The sequence below is a fragment of the Caretta caretta genome, chromosome 2 (genome assembly GCF_965140235.1).
Source record: "Caretta caretta isolate rCarCar2 chromosome 2, rCarCar1.hap1, whole genome shotgun sequence".
Lineage (NCBI taxonomy): Eukaryota > Metazoa > Chordata > Testudines > Cheloniidae > Caretta > Caretta caretta.
The window spans coordinates 183855801-183877889 of record NC_134207.1 but is presented as its reverse complement, the minus strand read 5'-3'; the positions used below and the strand labels follow the sequence as shown (position 1 = coordinate 183877889).

At 37.4% G+C, this 22089-nt stretch overlaps 1 protein-coding gene across 5 annotated transcripts in view; it reads left to right on the top strand.

Moving 5' to 3' along the window:
* Window positions 1-22089, top strand: part of GOLGA4 (golgin A4) — a 104776-nt gene that overhangs the window by 24175 nt on the left and 58512 nt on the right. For 4 of the 5 annotated variants that reach the window (XM_075125644.1, XM_075125643.1, XM_075125641.1 and 1 more), the window contains 10 exons: window positions 4540-4605; window positions 5647-5961; window positions 8929-8976; window positions 10407-10463; window positions 13508-13579; window positions 14902-15000; window positions 15621-15759; window positions 17600-17787; window positions 19466-19549; window positions 20330-20477. In XM_075125644.1, the coding sequence (XP_074981745.1) occupies window positions 4540-4605; window positions 5647-5961; window positions 8929-8976; window positions 10407-10463; window positions 13508-13579; window positions 14902-15000; window positions 15621-15759; window positions 17600-17787; window positions 19466-19549; window positions 20330-20477 (1216 nt within the window). The remainder of the gene's footprint in view (window positions 1-4539; window positions 4606-5646; window positions 5962-8928; window positions 8977-10406; window positions 10464-13507; window positions 13580-14901; window positions 15001-15620; window positions 15760-17599; window positions 17788-19465; window positions 19550-20329; window positions 20478-22089) is intronic. The other variant, XM_048839005.2, reaches the window with a different exon arrangement.

The following is a 22089-nucleotide window of genomic DNA, read 5'->3' as shown; positions in this document are numbered from 1 at the left end:
AAATGAAAGAAGAGTGTTGTCTGGAATTTTTAAGGCTATGTAAAGGGTGCATATGATCTAGAAGACCGGAGCATAGTGGGGAAGCTATGAAAGTCTGGCAGCTCTGAATTGGAGAGAAGCTCTTTTATTCCTTGTGTTAGCTGATTCTGAGAAGGCTGTTCAAGGTGAAATGTTATTCTCCGGTGGAATTCTTGTGTGTATAAGAAGTCAGATTGTGTGTGCGGGGGAGGGGGGAATGTACGCTAAGTGCTTCCTACCCTATTCCCTCAAATTCAAAATTTACACACAATCCCAAAATAGCTAGATTTTTCTGAAAAATGATTGGTAATAAAATAGTTAACAATTTAGACACTTAAACTACCGAAACTTTCAGATTTACCACGCTACTGAGGTATATGGATCAGTTCACACCTCTCAGTCTACAGACAGCCTGAAAATATAGCTCTCAGGCAGGCTGCGGTGCATCAGTTCATGCTCAGGACATTATCTTTGTAAACATAAAGGATAGAAACTTAGAGAGAAACCGCAAATTTATTTTTTGGGGGGAGGGGAAGCCTGATTGGGTTGGGGGCACCAGAGAAGGATATATCCAATCAGTCTGACCCCTCATTTATATACAGTGGAACCTGATTAATCTGCACGAATAAAGATGACCTCATTTGTGGGTTAATGAGGTTTCCACACAGAGCTGCGTTTGGTGATGTCATGCTTGCTATGGATCAGTGGGAGAGAGCCTTGGCATATTAAGTGCTGAGATGGGCTACTTGCATTATTACTGCTGCATATAGGCTCCTTGTATTCTCTTCTGCTGGTGTTGCTTGGACTGAAGATTCATGGGCCAGGGTTTCTTTGCTCCTGACTGATTGTGTTTGAGTCCCCATAGGAGTGAAGAGGGACCCATCAAAATGTGAGGGGAGCTGGGGTTATTTGCTATCAAAGGCTGAAGCAGCAGGAGCAGTAATCAAAGTAATCTTGATTCAGAACTTCAGTCAGTGCTAGAAGTCCGGGGAGTGGTGTGGTGCTTCTCCAGTGGCCTGCAGAAAGTCTGACCTCACCTGCACTAAGTTCAAGCCTATAGAAATGTCAGCAGAGCCTCCTTGATTCTAGTTTTAATAAACATAAAGTGTTGAAATCCACTAACATTAAAGAATTTTAAGCTTGTGACTTACCAAAGAGTGAAGTTTTGACATAGCACCTTCCTTCCAAGGATCGCAATGCACTTTACAGATATTAAGACCCTCAGAACATATATTATGTTCTGAGGTACATACATTATTTAAATTACTGTAACATGGCACTGTGTGTAGTGGTCCTTTTTTAGTCCTTAGGTGGTACATAAAATTAAACAGTGTTATTTCCATTCACAACTACAAAATAATAATTTAGTGTATATTCTTTGAGGGGTGTATGTGTACATTAGGACAACCTACAAAAAGGGTAACATAATTAAGATTAAATTGTTAATTATATACTGTGATGGGGGATAGCCGGTTGTGACGCTTCCGGGGTTCACCTAACTGCTTCCTACCGGGGATGTTTCTGTGCTCGACAGCTTTGGTTCAGCCCTGGCACCAGCAGCCTGCTTACAGCACAGTGACCTCATCCTGGCTTCTGCCAGCCTGGTTTCTTCTTGCAGGGTGACACCAACAGCCCTTGCAGTCCTGTATCTTCCCAAAACCATATCCTATGCAATGCTCCACCCCTCCCACTGTAGCAATCACAAAACCTTATCAAGTTCACTACTTCTTTAAAAAGACAGTACACAGCCCCAGCCTGTTGGTTTGGCTGAGGATTTTATTCTTCAGTTTGAAACACTGCACTGAGATGGTTTTGTAATAAAACAAGATTAAGTTTATTAACAAAGAACAGATAATTAAGTGATACCAAATAGAAGAAATTGGGATAGAAATGGTTAGAAATAAAAATATGCATCTAAGACTAAAAACAGTCATTCTTCCAGCATGGCTGGCCAGTCCTTAGCAAGGCTCCACCACAGAGCCCAAAGCACATGGTTTCTTTGTCTCCTCAGGTGAAGGACGCCAGAATGGATTTCTCTGTTTTCTTTGGTTTCAAAGTCAGAAAGACCTCCTGAGGACTCAGCTTGCTGCCCACCAGAGAGCTGATGCCATGTTACATTTTGTAGTCTACCTGTTGTGATAATTAAGTGACTATCTCCCCCACTTGCTAGTTTGATGGCTTTGTTTACCTATTAAGTACTTTTATTGTCTCTCCTTGCCCAATTTACATTGGAGACACATTCAAGTGGGTAGAACCACATTCCTTTGTTTAGGGAGAAGTGACTTAAGCGCCACCTGCCAAACACACTTTAAGAATGTATTTCCAGTATATAGTTATCTTTCATATCACGTGTACATACACCACTCAATAATATTAACGACTAGTGTGTTACAAGTTTGCATGTGATCCCTTACCTTTTAGATACAGATTATGACAGCCGTGAGTTGGGGTATGCTGAACTAGTCAGGCCAGCTGAGCCTTTGCTAGATCGCAATGAGCCCTTTCCCCTCTGGCATTGGGGTGCTCCTAGGGTCACAGTGGTGGTGTATTTCGGTTTCAACTTTGAAACTATATTTCACAATAATCTTTATAGATGCTGTTCTCGTGTCAGTTCATATTTTTTTATAAATATAAATACCTGATTGGAACTAGTAAATACTGCTGCTTCAGTCTTTCAGTCTAAAATATGTTAACATATTTGTTTACGAAACAGACATATAAAACCTCCACAGCTCTGTGCTAAATCCATGATATGGCCACCAGGTGCATTTTGTAGCTGATGTGTATTGTTTACTTAGGCCACGTCTACACTTGGAACTTAACCTAGCTATGTTGATCATGGGTGTGAAAATTCTTCCGTCAACCTAGCTACTGCCTGTTGGGGAGATGGATTAACTATGTCAACAGGAGAACCTCTCCCATCTGTGTAGTGTCTACACTGAAGCAATACAGCACCATGGCTGCAGCTGTGCCATTTTAATGTGTCAAATGCAGACAAGCCCGAAGCCTGTAAACTCATTGCAGCGGGGACTGTCTTCCCTTTATGTGCAGTACAGAACTGAGCATAGTATTGGTACTGCACAAATGATGAATCAGAAGTTTATATTTTTATTTAGGTCTCCCTAATTACTAGCTTTCTAAGATAGAAAGTGAAAATTGAGAGCCAGGGTAGTTGTGAGTAAAACCTATTGAAAGCTGTGACAGCCCCATAAGTAGAATACACAGGGATTGTAGGAAGCAATAGTTGTCCCAAGAAACTTAGTAGTTCCTTTAGCGGTGCAGTCCTCTTAAGGAGTGCACAGATTTTGTGCTCAGTGTAGACAGAATAATACAACTTCCAAAACTAAACAGACTTTTTATATGGTTTATGTTATTGCTCATTTCATTTAGTGTCAGTTTGGATGTACAATGTGTATCCCTCTCAGGCTTCCTTGTCTGTTCTAGACTTTGTCCTTGGCACCCTGAGTCCATCCATCCCTTATGAATCCATTGGAAGTCCTTTTTATCTTATAGGAGTACTCGTCCTCTTTTCCGTTTTTACAGTAAATATATGCAATGTAATTTCATTGTAGACATACTGTGTTTAAACCTATGACATTTGCAGTTGTAGTAATAACTGAATACTTTAACTGCACATCTATTGCATGTGATGGCTTACGTACAAATGCTTGTGTTAAATTCATTTGATGTACCTTGATTTAAAAACCCCTTTTATACAATTTTAATGTTTCCATTATAATGTAATCCTTATTTTTTGGCTCAGTTTAGATATTTTGCAGTTCTTAGCCTGAAAGATCCTCGCTTCCAGGTTTTAGCATTTTTACCACTTCAGCCTGCATTGGTTTGAATACCAATAAAGTATTTGAATTTATGCAGGTCAAGAAGCTGCTGAACTGATGTAAACAGGGGGAAGAAAAGGAAATCATCTCTAAATTCTTTAATAAAAATAAAAAAAATATTGCTTTCTGTTGACTTTTCATTTGGGAGTGGAGGAGAAATGTTTGTTTTAAAAAGTTTTGCATATCATAACTTTTCTGAAAGTGTCATTTCTTTCTCTGTACTTAGTCATAAACTTCTGAGTGTACTGATATAAGGGAGGTAATATGGGTAATTGCTTACAACCCATGTGGTAGTAGTGTAATACTTGTTACCAATCAATCACACTTTTCCTGCTGTCATTTCCATTTGTTTTTAGTACCTTTCTTCATGAATAAATATTTCAAATGCAAGCCCTATGAGTAATTTAAGAAGAGATGTTGACATTTGAAGTTCTCAGTGTATTAATCAATCCACACACAGCAGCTTTGTAGTTCTGTATATTACAGCAATTTGTGTTTTCAAAACTTAACATACTAGTTGCAGTTTGCATGAACGCATTTTAAAAAAGGAAAAGTACTAATTATGTTTACTAAAAACATTTACAAAGCCACAGAACTGGGATGCTGTTTGTAACAAGTGGGTTTCTTTGTGCTTTATATTGTGTTCCTTTTCTTGTAATATTTTTATTTTCTTGCATCACAGAATGTATCTAAACAAACAGCCCCCAAATCCACAGACAGCAATGGAAGTGAACCACCTTCCCCTCAGGTACTTTTTTCTGTAGCATTTTCATTTAATTAAAAATGCTGTTGACTGCTTTAGCCTGTATTAATACGTTCGTGTGACTCAGTATTAGAGTAGAGGTGGCCAAATACTTTGATATATAAGTTGCACAGCTCAGTGATTGCCCGTTAAGACTGGGCAGCTTAATCTGTTGGATTGCTATTAATACATGGTAGTTTTGTGGGAAATGAAGATTTAGATGTGAAGTTGCATAAGCCTCTCTTTCCTTTCCAGTGGGCCATTTTAACAAAATTTGGTGACATGTAGGTAGGCCCCCAGTCTTACCCCAAATAACATGGCTAATTCAGTGTGGATGGGTATTACTTTCAGGCTTTTGTCAAACAGATTGTGTTGCATGGATGCAAAGTGAGTTTCTACTGGAAAAAAAAATTTTTGGTAGGGTTAAAAAGAATTGTGGTAGAGTACTGACTAGTGTGCAGGATATCATTAGAGAACTTCATTTGTATAATTCAGTAAGTGTACTCTTTTTGCTGTGGAAAGTTCTATATTAGAACTAAGTATTTGAAGTGAGTATAAAGAAATAAGACTATCAGAGAGTAAACCCTCAGTTTGAGAACCCCTGAAGTAGACACTATGCTTTTTTACCATACAAGTACTTGTATAATAAACTTACTATGTGGGTCATAGGAAACATACTTCAATATCTTTGAGATATGTTTAATGACTTTATAAAGCTGTTGTAAAATACTGGCTTCTGTTTAATGGTATCTGTTTGACTTCTTTTGTAACTTAGGAGCAAATATATTTATGCAACTATTAGGTTTTTGATGATCATTTAAAAACTTGTTTAAATTATTGCTAGGGTGCTATTAATTTAAATTCTTTGCCATAGAGTTCAGTACAGAGGCTAATTTCAAACTATGTTTCACTAGATAAGTAGTTTTGTTTCAAAGAAAAAGAAAAATCACTTTGAAGATTGTATTTTAGTGTGTATATGTACTTATATTTTTAATTGATCTGATTTATTGAAGTGCCAAAGTAATCCATTTCCTTATATTCTTGCAGTTAAGTGACACTCAGACTTTTGCACAGAAACTCCAACTCCGGGTTCCTTCAATGGAATCTTTGTTTCGAAGTCCAGTAAAAGAATCCCTGTTCCGCTCTTCTTCTAAAGAGTCCCTGGTACGAACTTCTTCGAGAGAGTCATTAAATCGACTGGACTTTGACACACCTGGTCCCACATTTGATCCACCATCTGATGTTGAAAGCGAGGCAGAAGAGTCACTGGGAAACATGGACAGCCTCAGCAAAGAACAGCTTTTACAACGATTGCGTAGAATGGAACGTAGTTTAGGCAACTACAGAGGAAAATATTCTGAGGTAAGAAAATGTTTATTGACTTTCCTAAATGTGGGAGGGAAGAAAAGACGGTGATGAGGAGGCAGGAGTGACGGGCTGAAAAAGTGGAAGAAATTTATCAGTTCACTAGCTGTGTATTTGTATATGTATTCAATAGCTGTGTATTTGGGACAAGGGTATTAATTAGTGGCTAGTAACTTGAAAGTTACCGTATATACTCAATCATAAGCCGGTTCGTTTATAAGCCGATCCCCCCCAAGATAGATAAGTAAAAATGGAAAATTTTTATGACCCATTCATGAGCCGACCATATAATTCATAAGACGACCCTATAATTCCCACCTTATCTGGGGAGGGCCAGGGGAGGATGTCTCTGGCCTGGCCGGAGCTGCGCCGGCAGGCTGAGCAGCGCGGCTGCAGCCTGCTCCGGTGGGCCAGACCGGCCAGCGTGGCTGCAGCATGTTCCAGCGGGCTGGGCCGGGTAGCACGGGCGCAGCCCGCTCTGGTGGGCGGGACCAAGCAGCCACAGCCTGCTCTTGGGGGTGGGGCCGAGCGGCACGGCTGCAGCCTGCCAACCCCAGAGCTGCAGCTGCTTCAGAGACTGGGGGGAGAGCAGCGTGGCTAGAAATGGGGAGAGTCTGGCCCTGCCTCTTCCCTTCTGGATCTGCTGGCTGTGCTGCCTCTCCTTGCTCCCTCTGTTGGGGGGCTGAATCCCACCTCTCCCTCTCTATACCCGTTCATAAGCCGACCCCCCTTCTCTGATGCCTCCCTTTTTTGCTAAAAAAATTCGGCTTATGAACGCGTATATACAGTAGATTTTTTTAGTTCTAGATGAATTTGTATTTCTAGATGAATTTTTTTTATTTTGGTAATCTGTAGAACATTGCAATATTTAACTTCTCTTGTTTATATACAAAACCATATTACCACCAACTGAGCTGGATCAGTTGGGATCTCTTGAGTTATATGGAAAATATACTTGTGAAAGGTTTCCTGAGCTAAAGATTTATTTGAATATAATTGAAATATTGGTCAGATCTTCAATTCCAGTAGTGTTTCACAGTGAGTTTAGCATGGGATACGGTTGCATGGCAGTAGATTGTACTTCTCAAGGATAGCATTCAGAGGCAAAGTACAAAAACGTATATTTACATGTTCTGATTGATGTATTCCATGTACAACATACAAATGTTTTTCCATTTTGCCTCCATTGGTCTTTCATTTTAAATCACACCCCACAGATTTCTACTTAAAAGCAAACAAAATGTTCTTTGTTTATGTTCAAGGACCATAAATTTCACAGTTTTCAATGAAAATTGATCACCTTCATTTTCTAATGTTGATCTGAAAAGCCATCCTTCTCTTCTTTAAATGCATTTGTTCATTCAGAATTGAACATTGCAAAAGTCTTTATGATTCTCTGAATATACTCTGCCTGTGAATATAGAAATTCCTATGCAAATCTGGCTCCTGATGTGACAATGAAAGGAGTAAAATATGTGCATTTCTTTATTTTTATTGTTTCGTGTGTGTGCAGGGAGACATCCTCGTCTCTCAACCTTATTGACAAAATAGATTACAATTAGAATGAACAAAACAAATCTGACAAATTCATTTTTTCTTCTTTCACTAAGAATCTGAAGGCACAATTATATACTTTTCAGTGTTTTCTAACTGATCACTGCATTATTCACTGTGTTAGTACACAATAAACGAACCTTACCTATGTAAACCCAGTGATCTTTGTATAACTCTAAAGAAAGTGTTACTAAAGAGAAGGTTTTTTTCAGTGTCCTGATTTTGAGTATGGTCTATTAATTAGTTCCTAATTTGCTCTAGAAATCTGTTCGTTTATTCTATGGAACAGATTTCCTTTTCTTCCAGAAACTGTTTTGTTGTTCAGACATGTACATTGGGATTTCCATGCACCTACAATCATTATTTTTGTGCTTCTAATAATAAATAATTTAAAAGGGAAGTTGGCTTCATGGGCTATGTATTCCCACAAAATCCTTGAATGGCTGTTGTCATAACTAAATGTGCTTTTCAAATATTATTGATTATTCTCTTCTGTCCCAAGAGTTCCCTCCCGCCCCCCAGACAGGACTATCACTTGTGCTTAAAATTGCTAATTGCCCCCACATTTTCTCCAGCATAGTATATTAGGATTTTATGTGGCATCTCAGATCTCTGGATGCACACAAAGTTTTGGCTGAACAGAGTACTGCTTAACTAGTTTCAAAAGTTTACACTCTAGCACCTGAGTGCCATTACGATATTGTAGGCCTGCCAGCTTTGCAAATGGTAGGGGAACATCCCCAAAGTTAATTAAACTGAGTTGCACTATTATTCATTAAGTCTTTGTCAATTTAAGTCTTTGTCAATTTGAGAAACTTGGTCCATTTACAATCTTTCTTTGTCCACCAGTTCTGCTGGGTGTATGTGAGGCGGATGGGAAGAAGTTCTGTGCTTCAGAAGCCTCTCTTTATAAGGGTTATATACATTCTGTCTTGTACATCCTCATATTATAAAATGAAGTTGAGTCTGTCTGGGATTTAGAGGAGTACATAGAAGCACAGGGTAGTTTTTCAGGTGTGTAGCTTTTCAGCCATAATCCTTATTCTCTGGACTGCCTGCATGAAACTTATTTTGTCACCTGTGCTTAAAGGCTTTTCTGCAAGGGGACAAATGGTACATGGCATGCTGAGTAACCTTCCTCTTTTGTTTTTGCCATTCAGACTTCGAAACCTAAACACATTTGGTATTGGGAAAATATTTTATTAGAAAACATTCCCCTGCTGAGCTTTGGTATGTACTACCCAAAGGAGGAATGTTCATGAAAAAGTTACTTGTAGGGCCTACCTGGTGAAATGAGGAGTTTGAAAATTTAGTTAACTTGCATAAACCATAAAGTTTTAACTTCAAATTAGATAGTTCTGGATGGAGCTGGACTTAATTAACCAATATGCTTGCTTTGTATATTTTTAGCTGGTCACTGCCTATCAGAATGTCCAGAGAGAGAAGAAAAAGCTACAGGTAAGAAGAGGTACAATTTTTCCTGTTTTGTCTGAGCATATTTCTGAATTTTAAAATGTTCTTCTCTCGCATCGTAAAATATGTAAGTGATGTACTAGTAATTAAAGAAAAAGAAGCCAAGCAGATGAGTCTCTTTATTTTAAAGATAACTTTCCTTTTTCTTTTGGCATCTTAAAAATAAGTTACACTAGCACTAAAATATTTTTTCTATTAAGGTTTCAGATTAGGGATTTTTTTGCGGTTCAGTCTTTTATTCTGTAATAGTTTGAAATATATTCTCTTCTTTTTTTTAAAAAAAAGGCAAAATATAGCTCATGCTAAATAAATTGAACAGTCTGTACAAAATTTCCTACATAAGGTGGTAGTTGTGTGTATCTTATATGCAGTATGGATTCCAGAATTACTTAATTTTGTAGTTTTCCTTTCACTATCACATATACCACCACCACCACCTTTTCTTTAAAGTGTTGTTGGCAGAGTGCTTGTGTACTATGGGCTACATTGGATCTAAAGTCTCTCATATCCCCCTGATTTCTGCAATGTCCCATTGCAAAATTTGTGCTACTGTTAATAAAATTGCAAAATCTTTCCATAATGATTTCAATGAAATCCAAAACATTATTATCCATTTAATTACTCTAATTTAGTTTTGCCATAATTTTCTGTGTGAAGGGACACAGTAATCATTTCACACACTTATATTTGCTAAAGCAAAGGAATACCAGGTATATGAGTTCTAAAAGCCCCCTTTGTTGCTTACATATGAAGTTTCAAAAAGCTGTGAATGCTACCCGTATAGCAGGTACAAGAAAAGCAGGGGGGAAATGAAAAGCCATTGTGTTCTATAGGGAAAAATACTCTTACGAAAGTGTAGGGGGCTAAACACATGGAACAGTAATTTGAAAAACAAAAAAAAACAACTTAGACAAAAAGTAAACTTTGAATCTTTCCCCAAGAGATTTCTTTGAGGATGTAAAATAGGGTAAGAAAAAATACAGACAGTGGAAAAATGAGAGGCCAGTGTTCCCCAGGGGAAATAAAGTAAGTGAGCATTCTGAACAGCTAGGGAATCAAATGAGAAAATTTCATAATACAAGTTTAAAATTTAAATTCAAGTAATAATAATTAAAAAATAGAAACCACAGGTTATAGGGGAATAAAAAGAGGCTATGTATTTTCAATTGTGACTCTTCAGTTGGGGATGCTTGCTACACTTCTGTGTGATTTGTTTGTTTTTTTGTTTTTTTAGTAGCAGCAGCCAGGATCAGGACATATGGATTTTAATGCTCTGTTTTATAATTTGCAAGTAACCCCTTTTGTACTAATACTTTGACAAGGCAAGGTAATCAGGCAGCTTGATTTGGAAGAGAGATGCAGAACATAAGTCCTCTACACTAAAGTAAAGTATCTGCTTATTCTTTTTTATTAAGGGTATATTGAGCCAGAGCCAGGATAAAGCACTTCGGAGAATTGGAGAACTACGAGAGGTAACTTCAATTGATGGTTGAATATTTTTAAATTCATACAAAGTACACTTTGTGGTAGTGTTTTATCCTTTGATGTGCAGTTTTTTTAGTTTGTAGTAATTAACAAATTCTGTAATCCAGTGCCAAAAACCTGGAATTCCCTTCACCATTTCTGTCCACTTTTTTTTTTTTTTTTGTATTATGTTCTTTCCTATCTTGCTTATTTCCACGTCAACCACTGCTATCTTGATCTAGGATAAAGCACAGTTCCATAACATTGTGATAGAACCATGTTTGCCTGTTTACACTATTCCTCTTGTCCCCGACCCAATGGGTTATGAGTACCCCTAACTGTGACAGAGAACTGAGGCTAGCATGTGGTTTTTCTTGCAGCTTAGATGAGGCCCAACAGTGGATGAGGATATGAAATTTGTGACTGCTTCAGTGGTTGGAAATGGGGTTGCACATCATTTTAATATACATTTTCCAAAGATGATCTGCAAATAATGTCAGAGAATTTTGTGACAAGATTTGCAGACCCCTATCTGTTTTAGACTCACTGTGCTTAGGTACTACAGACATAAACACTACAGAAATACCTGAAATCACGTTTAAGTAGATGGTAGAAAAGTACTAAGTTATTGTAAAAAAAACTGAGTTGAATTTCATAACTTTCTCATACAGTCTTTTTCCCGCCGTGGTGATTGTTGAAAAGTCATTTACTTTAACGTGTACTCATTTATTATCCTGCCTTTGGTATTGAGCAAAACCAAACAATGTGCAGAACCCAGTTCATGAAGAGGCATTATCTTGCTTTAATTTCTACCATATATGACTCTATTATTTAAATCCATGCCAGGGTTTTGAATTATTCCTTATTTACAAAAATATTTTTATCATGTAACATACAATATAATTAAAGTCTGGATGAGTGGACATAAATGTGATAAACTGATCAAATTAAAACAGTCCTGTCCATTTGAAATCATGAACCTATACTGTATGTATAAGTAGCATGTTAGGTAAATTCTTTGGCAAGTATGCTTCCTTTTAATTTAACTTACATGATATTTACAAAGTGTATAGGAATCATGTCACAAGTTTAACAAATATCTGCAACCTGTTAGAGAGAGAGAGCAAGTTATACTGACTGTTTTACAAAATCAAGTTAAAGATCCCTAATGAAATGCAATCAGAAATTGAAGCAACTTACCACACAGGTATTGGGTACCAGAATGAGATATCAGCTCTGCTTTCACACAGCAACATTAGTCTTCAATTCACACATGTTCCTAACTCTTCGTAACAAGCTCCCCCAGAAATCTAGCCCCCCCAACTCATTCAAAGCCAAACACCTTCTCCTTAACTGCCACTCTGATGTAACTGGGTTCTACACACTGCCTTCATCATATTCACGCTTGTTGCTACAGCTTTCAACACTGTTGCTAAGATCCTTGGAATGTCATTGTATCAATCATTCTGATTTAGGAGATTTTAGGTGGTTTAAATGCCTATATTTTTTGCCAAACAAATGATCTAGAAATTATTTAATAAAGATAAAAGGAATTTCTTAGGCATAATCACACTAAAATAAAGTGGTCGTATTCCACATTTATTGGCAAGAAGGGGCTCACAGATTTCCTTGCATGCCAACTTTCTTTTAAACTATTTTTTGGTCTGTAATCACAAAGTGCTGTTCCTCATCCATGTGGGGTCTAATTCAGGTGAGCAGAGTTTGTAGAATTTTAATTGTAACTTACAGTAATTTTCACTCATGCTCACATTCTGTATTGTATAGCAAATCTGTAATGTTTTTACAAAAGATAAAGGGAGGTGCCAAATTAGCTACCCCCTTCCTTTATTAAAAATTTAAGTAAAATTTCCATGGCAGTCATCTATAACTATCTAAAATGAAACATCCTGATTTGGGCATGACCCTTTTCCCATGGAAGTAACAAAACTCCCAGTGCAATGGTTCAGGAGTTGGGTCTCTACTGAGAAATTTAGACAGATCTTTCCTTAAAAGATGCTTTGGTTCTTATTGTGCTTTTTGTAAAGATAATTTACTTTAAATCTGAGTACATCTTTACTGAAAACCATAGTCCTATGCATAACTTAAGACTGATGATAACTCTATAGAAGGGTTACTAATTATGTAAGATTGAATTTATTCAGGCTTTCCCTAATCTGCATCAAATTACATTTGCACCTCTGGAAAAGACTGTCTAAAATCAGATCTTGAAAAAGTCAAAAATGAATAGGAAGCTCTGTGTTGGTCTAAGCCAGTGATGGTCAGTTATTTTTTTGTTGAGGTCCCAATTTCTTGGTCAAGGTATAATCCAAGTCCAGACTCCAGAGATAATAATAATAATAAAAAAAAAGTAATAATGATAATGAGTAAATAAAAAGATTTTGAAGTCTGTTCAAAAACGTCTGGCGGTCCGTATTTGGCTTACAGTCTGCCTATTGACCACCCCTGCTCTGAGCCATCAACTTCTCTAGAGTTTGATTCCTAACTTTCCAAAAAATAATCAAAGGTGTTACTAGTATTCTAGAAATATTTCTTGTAAACAAAATTTGTTCTAAATAAGTGTCCTTTCTTAGAAAGAGTTGCCCCTTATTGTGTAAAAATAGAGGTCAAATTGAGTCTCCTCTGAGGATAAATCCACAACATAACAGTGCCCTGTAAATGAACACTTCCCTGTCTGCCTTTTCTGTTCTTTACCAATAATACTTTCAGAGCTTTCTGATACAACAGAAGAACATTTTATCATCTGTAACTTGCACCTGTAGCAGTAGACTTCTTTGGCATTTGTTGTCACCCTGAGCTCTCCTGCTTTTTGTCTTTGCCAGCTTAAAGTATTGCAGGTGAGGCTCTCAAATGCAGGAAACCAGGTAATCAATAGATAGTGAGAAATGTAAAGCAAAGCAAGGCTAAAAAAGTGAACTCAGTTAAATGGGAAGAGAAAGGAGCAGTCTGTGTCTTGGAACTCTTGTCTTAAACACAGTCCTCCTGTCTCTGTATGGCTCGTATAGTAAGCTCACAAAGATGCTATTCTTTATAGGCAGTTGCTGTTCTCAAAGCTGACATCAGGGAGGGAGGGTTCAGTTATGACATCTGGAACTCATCTGTGAAGGTAAGGGGTAAGCAGTAAGACTTAGAGCATAAAAGTGAGGTTAACAGTGTCAAATGGGAATAAAGAGGAGACTGAGCAGTCAGTGACCCAGGTCTTGCCCAAGCTGTCTTGCTTTGTCTCCTTCTGTCTCTCTGCATGGCTTGCACAAACCCAGACTTACAGGTGCAGTTCTCTTATAGGTAAATGCTTTTCTCAAAATAGGCACCTGTGAAATGGTAGTAATTAGATTTGGTTCACCAGCTCTACCGGTAAACTGACTGTGAAAATGTCTATATATCATTGTATATCATTGGGGGCATATATGTTGATAAAAGTGACTTTTTAAAAACTGAAATCCTAGGAAATGGTTTTCAATGGATGCATGAGTAAATGCATTCATTTCTTACAGTCAACAGAAAACCTATTAGAACTGTTTAGCAATTGACCACTTAGAGGTTTACAGATGTATCCTTTCCTGCTTAGAGCACTGTTGTACTGTACTTGCTGCTCTGTAATATAGATCTTATTGTAGCATTTAGGAACATTTACTCCTTTCAGAGGAGTAGAAAAAGAAACCAAGAGAGACATGGTGGTTCAGGGAATGGTAGTGATGTACATAACTCTTTGGTGCAAGATCACTGATTAACATTTAGTCTAGATTAGTAGTCCATTATCTAATGTCAATTCAGGGGAGTGAATAGGTAGTACCAATATATAGATTTTAGTGGCCAAATGTTGTGGACAAAGGCACTGTCATCATTAAAATTAGTTGGTATTCTGTTAGCCTTCTCATTAGGGAGTCATAGGAGTGGAGTCTGACTACTATCTGCATTAGAAGCAGTAGCTCTCTGGTCAGAGTAGAAGCAAATTGCTTGAGCAGTGAGGGAAACTTGATTTACTCTATGGATAAGTTAAGGATTTCAGTCTCACAAGGCCTAGTCTTGTGAGGGCCATGTGTTCTCAACTCCAAAGGAACTGAAAGTGTGTGGCAGCTTTCAGGAGTGGCCCTGAAGTGATCCCATCACATGCATTAACTCACTTAACTTTAAAGAGAGGGAAAAACCCTGCTCTTACATCAGATCTTCTCTCTTTTTTCCTAATTTTGAAGGGTGGTACTGTATGTGCAATCAGATGTACTGAATGTTTTACATACATGCTGTACTGTAATAACTGTGTTAACTTTGGTTCATACTCTGGACACACACTTGCAGTCAAATTTAAATAATCAGAAACCTTAGTACATCTTTAAACATTGTTTTGAGATTATTTCGTTATAACATTTTAATTTAACTTTTGAACAAACTTTTCATTTTGCATTGAAAACTTTTCTCTGTGTTCCTTAGGAGCTCCAAATGGATCAACAAGCTAAGAAACATCTCCAGGAAGAATTTGATGCATCTTTAGAAGAAAAGGATCAGCTTATTAGTGTCCTGCAGACTCAGGTAACATCACTGATCTAAGAAAGAGACTCTTGAATCAGTTGAGGGATCAAAAGAGAAATGATCGCCCTTTTTCCGAATACTGTAGTATACAAGGTTTTATAAAGAAATGGCGTGGTTTCATTTCTTTAATGGTAGCGTTTAGCTCCACATGTCAGTGTCTTTTATAACAATTAATGTTTGTGGTCTGTAAAGCTTCTTGTATACATGTGGTGTTGAAGAAATAATACTTAAGGATGTATACTACAGGTGATAAAGAGCAGCTTTGCAAAATCATTCACACAAGAAATGCATTTGTTTTCTAATGGCAAGTAAAATATCAGATCCATCATTATGGGCCTGATGTGAGCAGATGTTAGGGCTGGTAAGTTTTCACAACTTATGCAAAGATGATATTGGAAAAATGTCCCATTTTGCTTCACCACCTGTAAGAATGATAGTGTTTTTATGAGTGGAGAAAAAACAATGCTTATTGTGAAATCTTATCAAAGGGAATTTGCCTTTCTGTGGTACTGAGATACCAATTTGATTAAAGCTTCTTTCCATTTTGAAAGAAAAACATGTAAGAATGTACATCTATCGTAATATTGCTTCATTTTTAACAAAATGGATATTTTGTTTAGGTATCTTTGCTGAAACAGCGATTACAGAATGGCCAAATAAGCACTGAATTACCCGAAACAAATACTGAAACTGAACCACAAGTTCAAAGTCCAGCAAAAGAAATCAGTGCAGAAAATGTTTTGGAGCCAGGAGGTACTGGTAGGTGTTTTTCAGAGAAATTTTGGAGACAGTGGGGCCAAAAGGATGATGCAATTATGACAGCGTATCAGCAGTTGCAACCTAGGCTAATGTAATAAAAATGCTTTCCAAAGGGAGACAGTCTGCCTCAAAATATGGCAGCTAAGAAGCTTGAGGGAGTACAGAGGAGTAAAGACTCAAGTTCAGACGCGTTACTTGTCAGTCATAGAAACTTTGAGAACCTGTACCACTGAAGTCATGTGTAGCCGGATTAATCCAAACTGCCTCATACCATAGTAGAAACTTCCTCATACCATAGTAGTTCATCCATTTGGTTTCCTGTGATTTTTATGGTATTGTTCTTTTGTAAGTTTGGCCCCAGGCTTTTCTTTCTTGGCCTTTTGACTTCAGAAGGGACCGCGTCCCCTGGGTTGCATTTGACCTGCTTTTGAGGAGTATGTCAATGGTTGTACAGGTTCCTTAAGTTTCTGATCCATCTTGGCTTCTTAAAACATTATTGGCAGGCCATTGTTAGCAAGTGGAGAGTGCTGCCCATCCTTATTGTGTTGAGGTCTTCTTTCTGGAATCCATCAAGGAATCCTTTCTGGGATTCTGGAATGGTTGCCAGTTACTACCCTGTCTCATTTCTCTGCTTCCCGAGGAAGGTGAAAAATGATACTTGATTTACCTTGCTGCCTAGGTTCATGAATGATCTCCTGATTTGGTTTTTCTGAACATCTCTTCTGCTTTTGAAATGATTGCCCCTGGCTTGTAACTTTTGTGACCAAAAGACTTCACTGCTGTTTTGGTTTTTATTTTCTTTAAAAATTCCTTTGAGCAATACTGCCAGCTAGATACCTTTTTGAGCTACATCGTACTCCACCTTGGGAAAACAGGAGTCTGGTTGGTTGGAGCTAGAGAGAAGTCCACCACATGAAGTGGTTTGCTTCTCATTTATATCTCTGCGTGTTGAGGATATTCTACTTGAGGCAACAGGCCAGATTAAGAATCTTGGTGTCATTCAATCACACCATTTGCATGGAAAATCTTGTTGGATGTGGCGCAAATATTTTTTGTATTGTGCAACTTGTGTAAGGTTTGCACCCTTAAAAATCAAAATGTGACAGAGGTTCTCTTGTGACCAGTAAAATGAGCCTTTTGGTCTCAAGAGCATTAATGTTCCTTTATCCTCCATTTTTGGTGAATCATACCTCTCTAATTAATTAATTGTTTCAAAACATCTTGTTAAAAGGTAATTATTTCATATTATTTTAAAAAATATTTTTATTATGTTAAGGTCTCAGGAGCCTTTGTGGAGGGCTGCTTTAAAAATTAATATGTGGTTTCAATATGAATGCGGTGCATTGATGGCTCACTCTGTGTAATGAAGGTGCATTCAGCTTGACTCTGTGCGCTTATTACAATCAATAAAAGAATCTTCACATTTATTTGATCCAGAATTAGTCCTCATTGTCAAGTGGAAAACTGAAAGAGAGCTTTGAGGAAAAGACTATTTGCTATTTTGTGTATATATGCACATTTATGGTTGGCTCTTGAAAGCATTCAGGTTTTGTAGATGGCTACAAGTAACTCTAAATTCAGTTGTAACGTTGCTGTTTGGGGTTTGTTTGTTTTTTTAAATGTTCTCTCCTCTGACACTCCCAGAGGAGTAAACCGTTTAATTTCTGTTTATAGTTAAAAATCACTGTTGCCGCTTTTAGGTGCTTTCCCTGTTGTCTGTTTGTATCCAGAACTTCTATCTAGGTAGTCAGTCATGTTAGTATTATTACAAGGAGTCTTGATAAAAGATCTGTATTTTGGAAAAGTAGTGCTTGTAGTAATGGGGTTATGTTGTCTGTAGAGGGTGATGGAGATTCTGCAAAAACACTAGAAACTCTGATTAAGAGAGTGAAACGTCAAGAGAACTTGCTTCAGCGATGTAAAGAGATGATCCGATCGCACAAGGAACGCTCTGCACAGCTAACCAATGAGAAAGAAGCACTGCAGGAACAACTAGAAGAGAGACTTCAGGAATTAGAGAAAATGAAGGTATGGTAAAATCCCTAACCCTTGATAGGTATCAGCTAATGTAGTGCAAGAGTTCTGATATCATTTAATTAATTTACACAGCTGTTCTGATATGGCATGGGTCATGAAACTGATTAATACCAAATACTGTGTGGCTGCTGTGCCAAGCTGCCATGGGAAACAAAGATGTAACTGCACAATATTGCTTGCAACACTACTAATGTAGTATATGCCAATGATATTTCTATAACATTTTTCATCTGTTATCAAGCACTTTACAAAATAAATAAGTCTTACAGGACTCCTTTAAGGAAAATCAATCTGCAGCCAGTATTTGAAGGATCCCAAGCTTGCAGCCCAGGCTCCTGTTGTTCCCTTCTGGTGGCTGCTTCTGGCATCGACCCCTGCACTTCTGCCCCCTCCCTGTAGAAGGCTCATCTCCCATCTAGGTGTGTGTTGCTCAGCCAACCATGCATTCACTCACCATCTGCCTCCATCTTTAGATGTTCATGGGGAGGCAGGAAGCCATAATGGGCCTGGGTGATCATTGTCTTAGCAGGAGGATCATTAGGGCAAGAAGTTTCCTTATAGCTATATCATAGGCCTCTGTGAGGGTGAGTAGTAGGGGACAGCAGAAGTCAGGAGGTCATTGCAGATGCTGGGGCGGAGGAGGAGGGATCCCAGAAAAGGTCAGAGGATTCGTAGTTGGCTGTAGAGGAAGAAGTGCAGACTCTCTGAACCAGCAGTTAAGCAAGGAGTATTTTCACTTATAGTCAGATGTGAAAAGTAAATATCTAATACTTAGACCAATATTCCCTATAATTGGGTTGGTGACAGGCATATGGATTCAGAGGTTAGGTTGTTTGGAGAAACTTCACTTCAAATTTCCTGACTTTCAAACATTTGGTATCTTAAAACTGCGAAGTTCTAATAGTGTTTTCAGTTGATGTTTACACTATTAACTCTACCTTAACTACATTTTTTAAAAGTTTCATTTTAGTGTTTTGTCACAACTATATTATATCACCCAGACTCAGAAATTTTCCTTGTAAGTCAGAAGTTTAATCACTGTAATATTTTAATATTTAAACAATTGTGTCACTGGAAAAGCTAGACATCTATGGTAGTTGGAATAGAATACTGCACAAAAATGAAAAAATAATAATAGTTTGCCTATTTTGTTTTAGGGCGATGAGCATTTGAATCTTGTTTCCATTTCTTGGGTGAGATTCTTATTCTCACCCTGGCTTATACCAAGTAAAAGGGCTGGATCAACATAAACTGGCTTTTGGGCATAGGAAAGGATTCTTCCAGCACAAGAACTGTGGAAGGCAGCTGTAATGTTGCCTTCTTCAGACCCACTTTCGAGCCTTGGGATGGGGGTGGGGGTGGTATGTCTGGGATGGGTTTGCATCATGTGGCTCTGCAGATATTCTGGGTAACACTGCCAGCCACAGGATAGCCTCGGGAGGCTGCCATAATTTAGACCACCCCTCAGAGATGTTTAAACTACAACAGGGACTGGCAAGTACCTTGCCCTGGCTTGTGAGTTGTGTGATAGGCTGCTTAGAAACAGCACAAAATCTAGTTTCTTCTCTGTCTCACAATTAGGGCTTGCATTATCCGGACTTGAAAAAGAGGAAACTTTTTCTTAATGGTAGGAATGCTGAACTCTTTTTCATCTCTTGTGGTTTTTCAGGAGCTTCACATGGCTGAGAAAACTAAACTGATTACTCAGTTGCGCGATGCAAAGAATTTGATTGAGCAGCTAGAACAAGATAAGGTAAATAAGGCAGCGTTTTTTCTTTAAACTTTCAGCTTTGGGATAAAATTTATACAAGCTCAAACTGTCTGACCTCTAGTTCTATTACAACTGCTCTTAGTAGTGGTTTGGTTTTATTTTACATTTCAGATTAATAATGTTTTGTTGGCTTGTTAAAAGTTAAACTGGTGTTAGAAGGCAGTATTTTGTAAATGCTTTGGTATGGTTGACTAGTAGTTCAGATTTGATGTTGGAAGAATGTTTAGAGCTGATTGGGACATGTTTTTAAAAGACACAGCATAGTGATTAGTAGTCTAGGTGAATTTCTAACTGATAGTTATAATGCTAGGTTATGCAAAAAATAGTATCTAAAATGTGATTTGGAAATGTACATATATGGTAAAAAGTGATCAGTGAAGTAATAATACCCATCATGTGTTTGAGATAGGAAGAGTTTTAATGGCTTCTATTTTATATGGGTTCTTATATGTACTGCACTCATCACCTTAGTATATGAGTGCCTTCCGGTTGTGTATTAAGCATTGTGACTTAATAACTGTCACATTTTTGTTTTCTCATCTTTTCCCTAGAGAAAGATGTATGCAGTGGAGTGCTTTGGGTTTTTATTTTTATATATATAAATACACACATGCACATACACACACACACACGCTCTGCTATATGTTGATTAGAGAATACAAGGTCTAAGAACAGAAGGTGGTGAAGTTTGTGATGATCCTTACGGATTGGCACATGCTATGTATTTATGTATTAGTCTCACCTGAAGCATTTCTTACCTAGGGCATGGTAATAGCAGAGACAAAACGACAAATGCATGAAACTATGGAAATGAAGGAAGAGGAAATTGCTCAGCTGCGTGCTCATATCAAGCAGATAACTACCCAAGGCGAGGAGTTACGAGAACAGAAAGAAAAATCTGAAAAAGCTGGTAAGAAATTCTGGAGGTTATTGGCTTTTATGTTTGAATGGGAAAAAGCTTCAGCATGGTCTGTCTGCACTCTCTCATCAGTCATCTCATCTTTGTATTAAAACAATTCCCTGTCCTGCTAAAGTTCTTCTACCCCTTCCTACTAACATCACTGCTATGTAGGGGAAGCAAGTTCAGTTTGGTCTCTGCCTCCCAATATAACTAGAGGTTGAGAACATTTTATATTGTTTTCTTTGACATCCACATTCACTAATCCAATGATGAAATATTGTTGAACGACAACCATACCTATCCCTTTTTGCACGAGGAAAGATTACTGTGATTTGGTGGGTTTGTATAGTTTTCAGCAGAGAAAATTGGAGGGGAAAAATATTAGTGCATTTTTGTCAGAAGTGTAGTACATATTTTCCGTAACCTCAACCGTAGGAGAGAATGTACATATGAGAGTGGAGTGGGGAAGAAGATGAAACAAGTTAGGCTTTTACATTTTAGGGGAGAACCTATGACCATGCCTCAAAGTATTAGTATCAGAAACATCCCCTAATTTATTTCTAGCTGAACATAAACACAAAGCATAATTTATTTGTTCCAGGCTTTAAACTGTTTTGTTATATAAATACACATATCAGTTTTCTTTACAAGAAAATGGGTAACATATTAAATGTGCGTGCTAATTTAGCACTAATTTAACAGCCAAACTATATTCCTTGGAAATGTATTCCTTGGAAAATAAAATGAGACCTTGTACCGCACAGCTTATAGAAGGTTTAGTTTTATTTGCATTCAGTTTGCTTTCATAATCATTTTGAGAAACTTCATCTGAAAGTTGCATTTAATGCAGCTAATAAAAAATGAGTAGTTTAATCTGCATAAACTGCACATTACAAATGTATTCTGTTGCTAAGATCTAATGAGAAGTTCAGATTCAGAAATTTTATTGCAGTTCACTTTATATTTCGGTAAAATTAGAACAGAACTTTATAAAGAAGGATTTACAACATGAGTAAATCATGTACGTGCTGAGTGATGCAAAGAAACTAACTGAGCATCTAAAGCCAAAAAAGGTAAACTGAAAATAAATATAATTCCATAGATGGTCTATTAGCAAACCTTTGGAAAACTTGTGAAAACACCAAACATCTGGCTTAGAAAACCCACTTTTCCAGTTGTTAGATTTTTTTATTTTTATTTTTAGCTTTATAAGAACCATATTTCAAAACTAAGCAAATATTAGCATCAGGGTTTTATAAAATTAGGGTTTGATGATGTTTTTCAGAGATTGTAAAGTGTAATTTGTAGTATTTGCTTTTAATAATGTTTCTTTCAAAATAAGTGCATACAGGTTAGTATTTTAACTTCTCTTAGCAGGAAAAATGTGCTTTAATTAGTACACCTGTAGGAATGAAGTATTTTACCTTAGCTATCTGAAATAGAACATTGAAAAAATTGAAACCAGTTGTATGTCTTGTAGTATGGAGACTAGTCCGTAAATAGCTTCTTCTTTTGGTTTACTTAGAGCTTCAAAATAGGATAGGGATGATTCCCTTGTTACTTCGCAAAATTAACTGTTGTGGTGATGCACACAATTTGACCTACAGGGGGTGTTATGCTG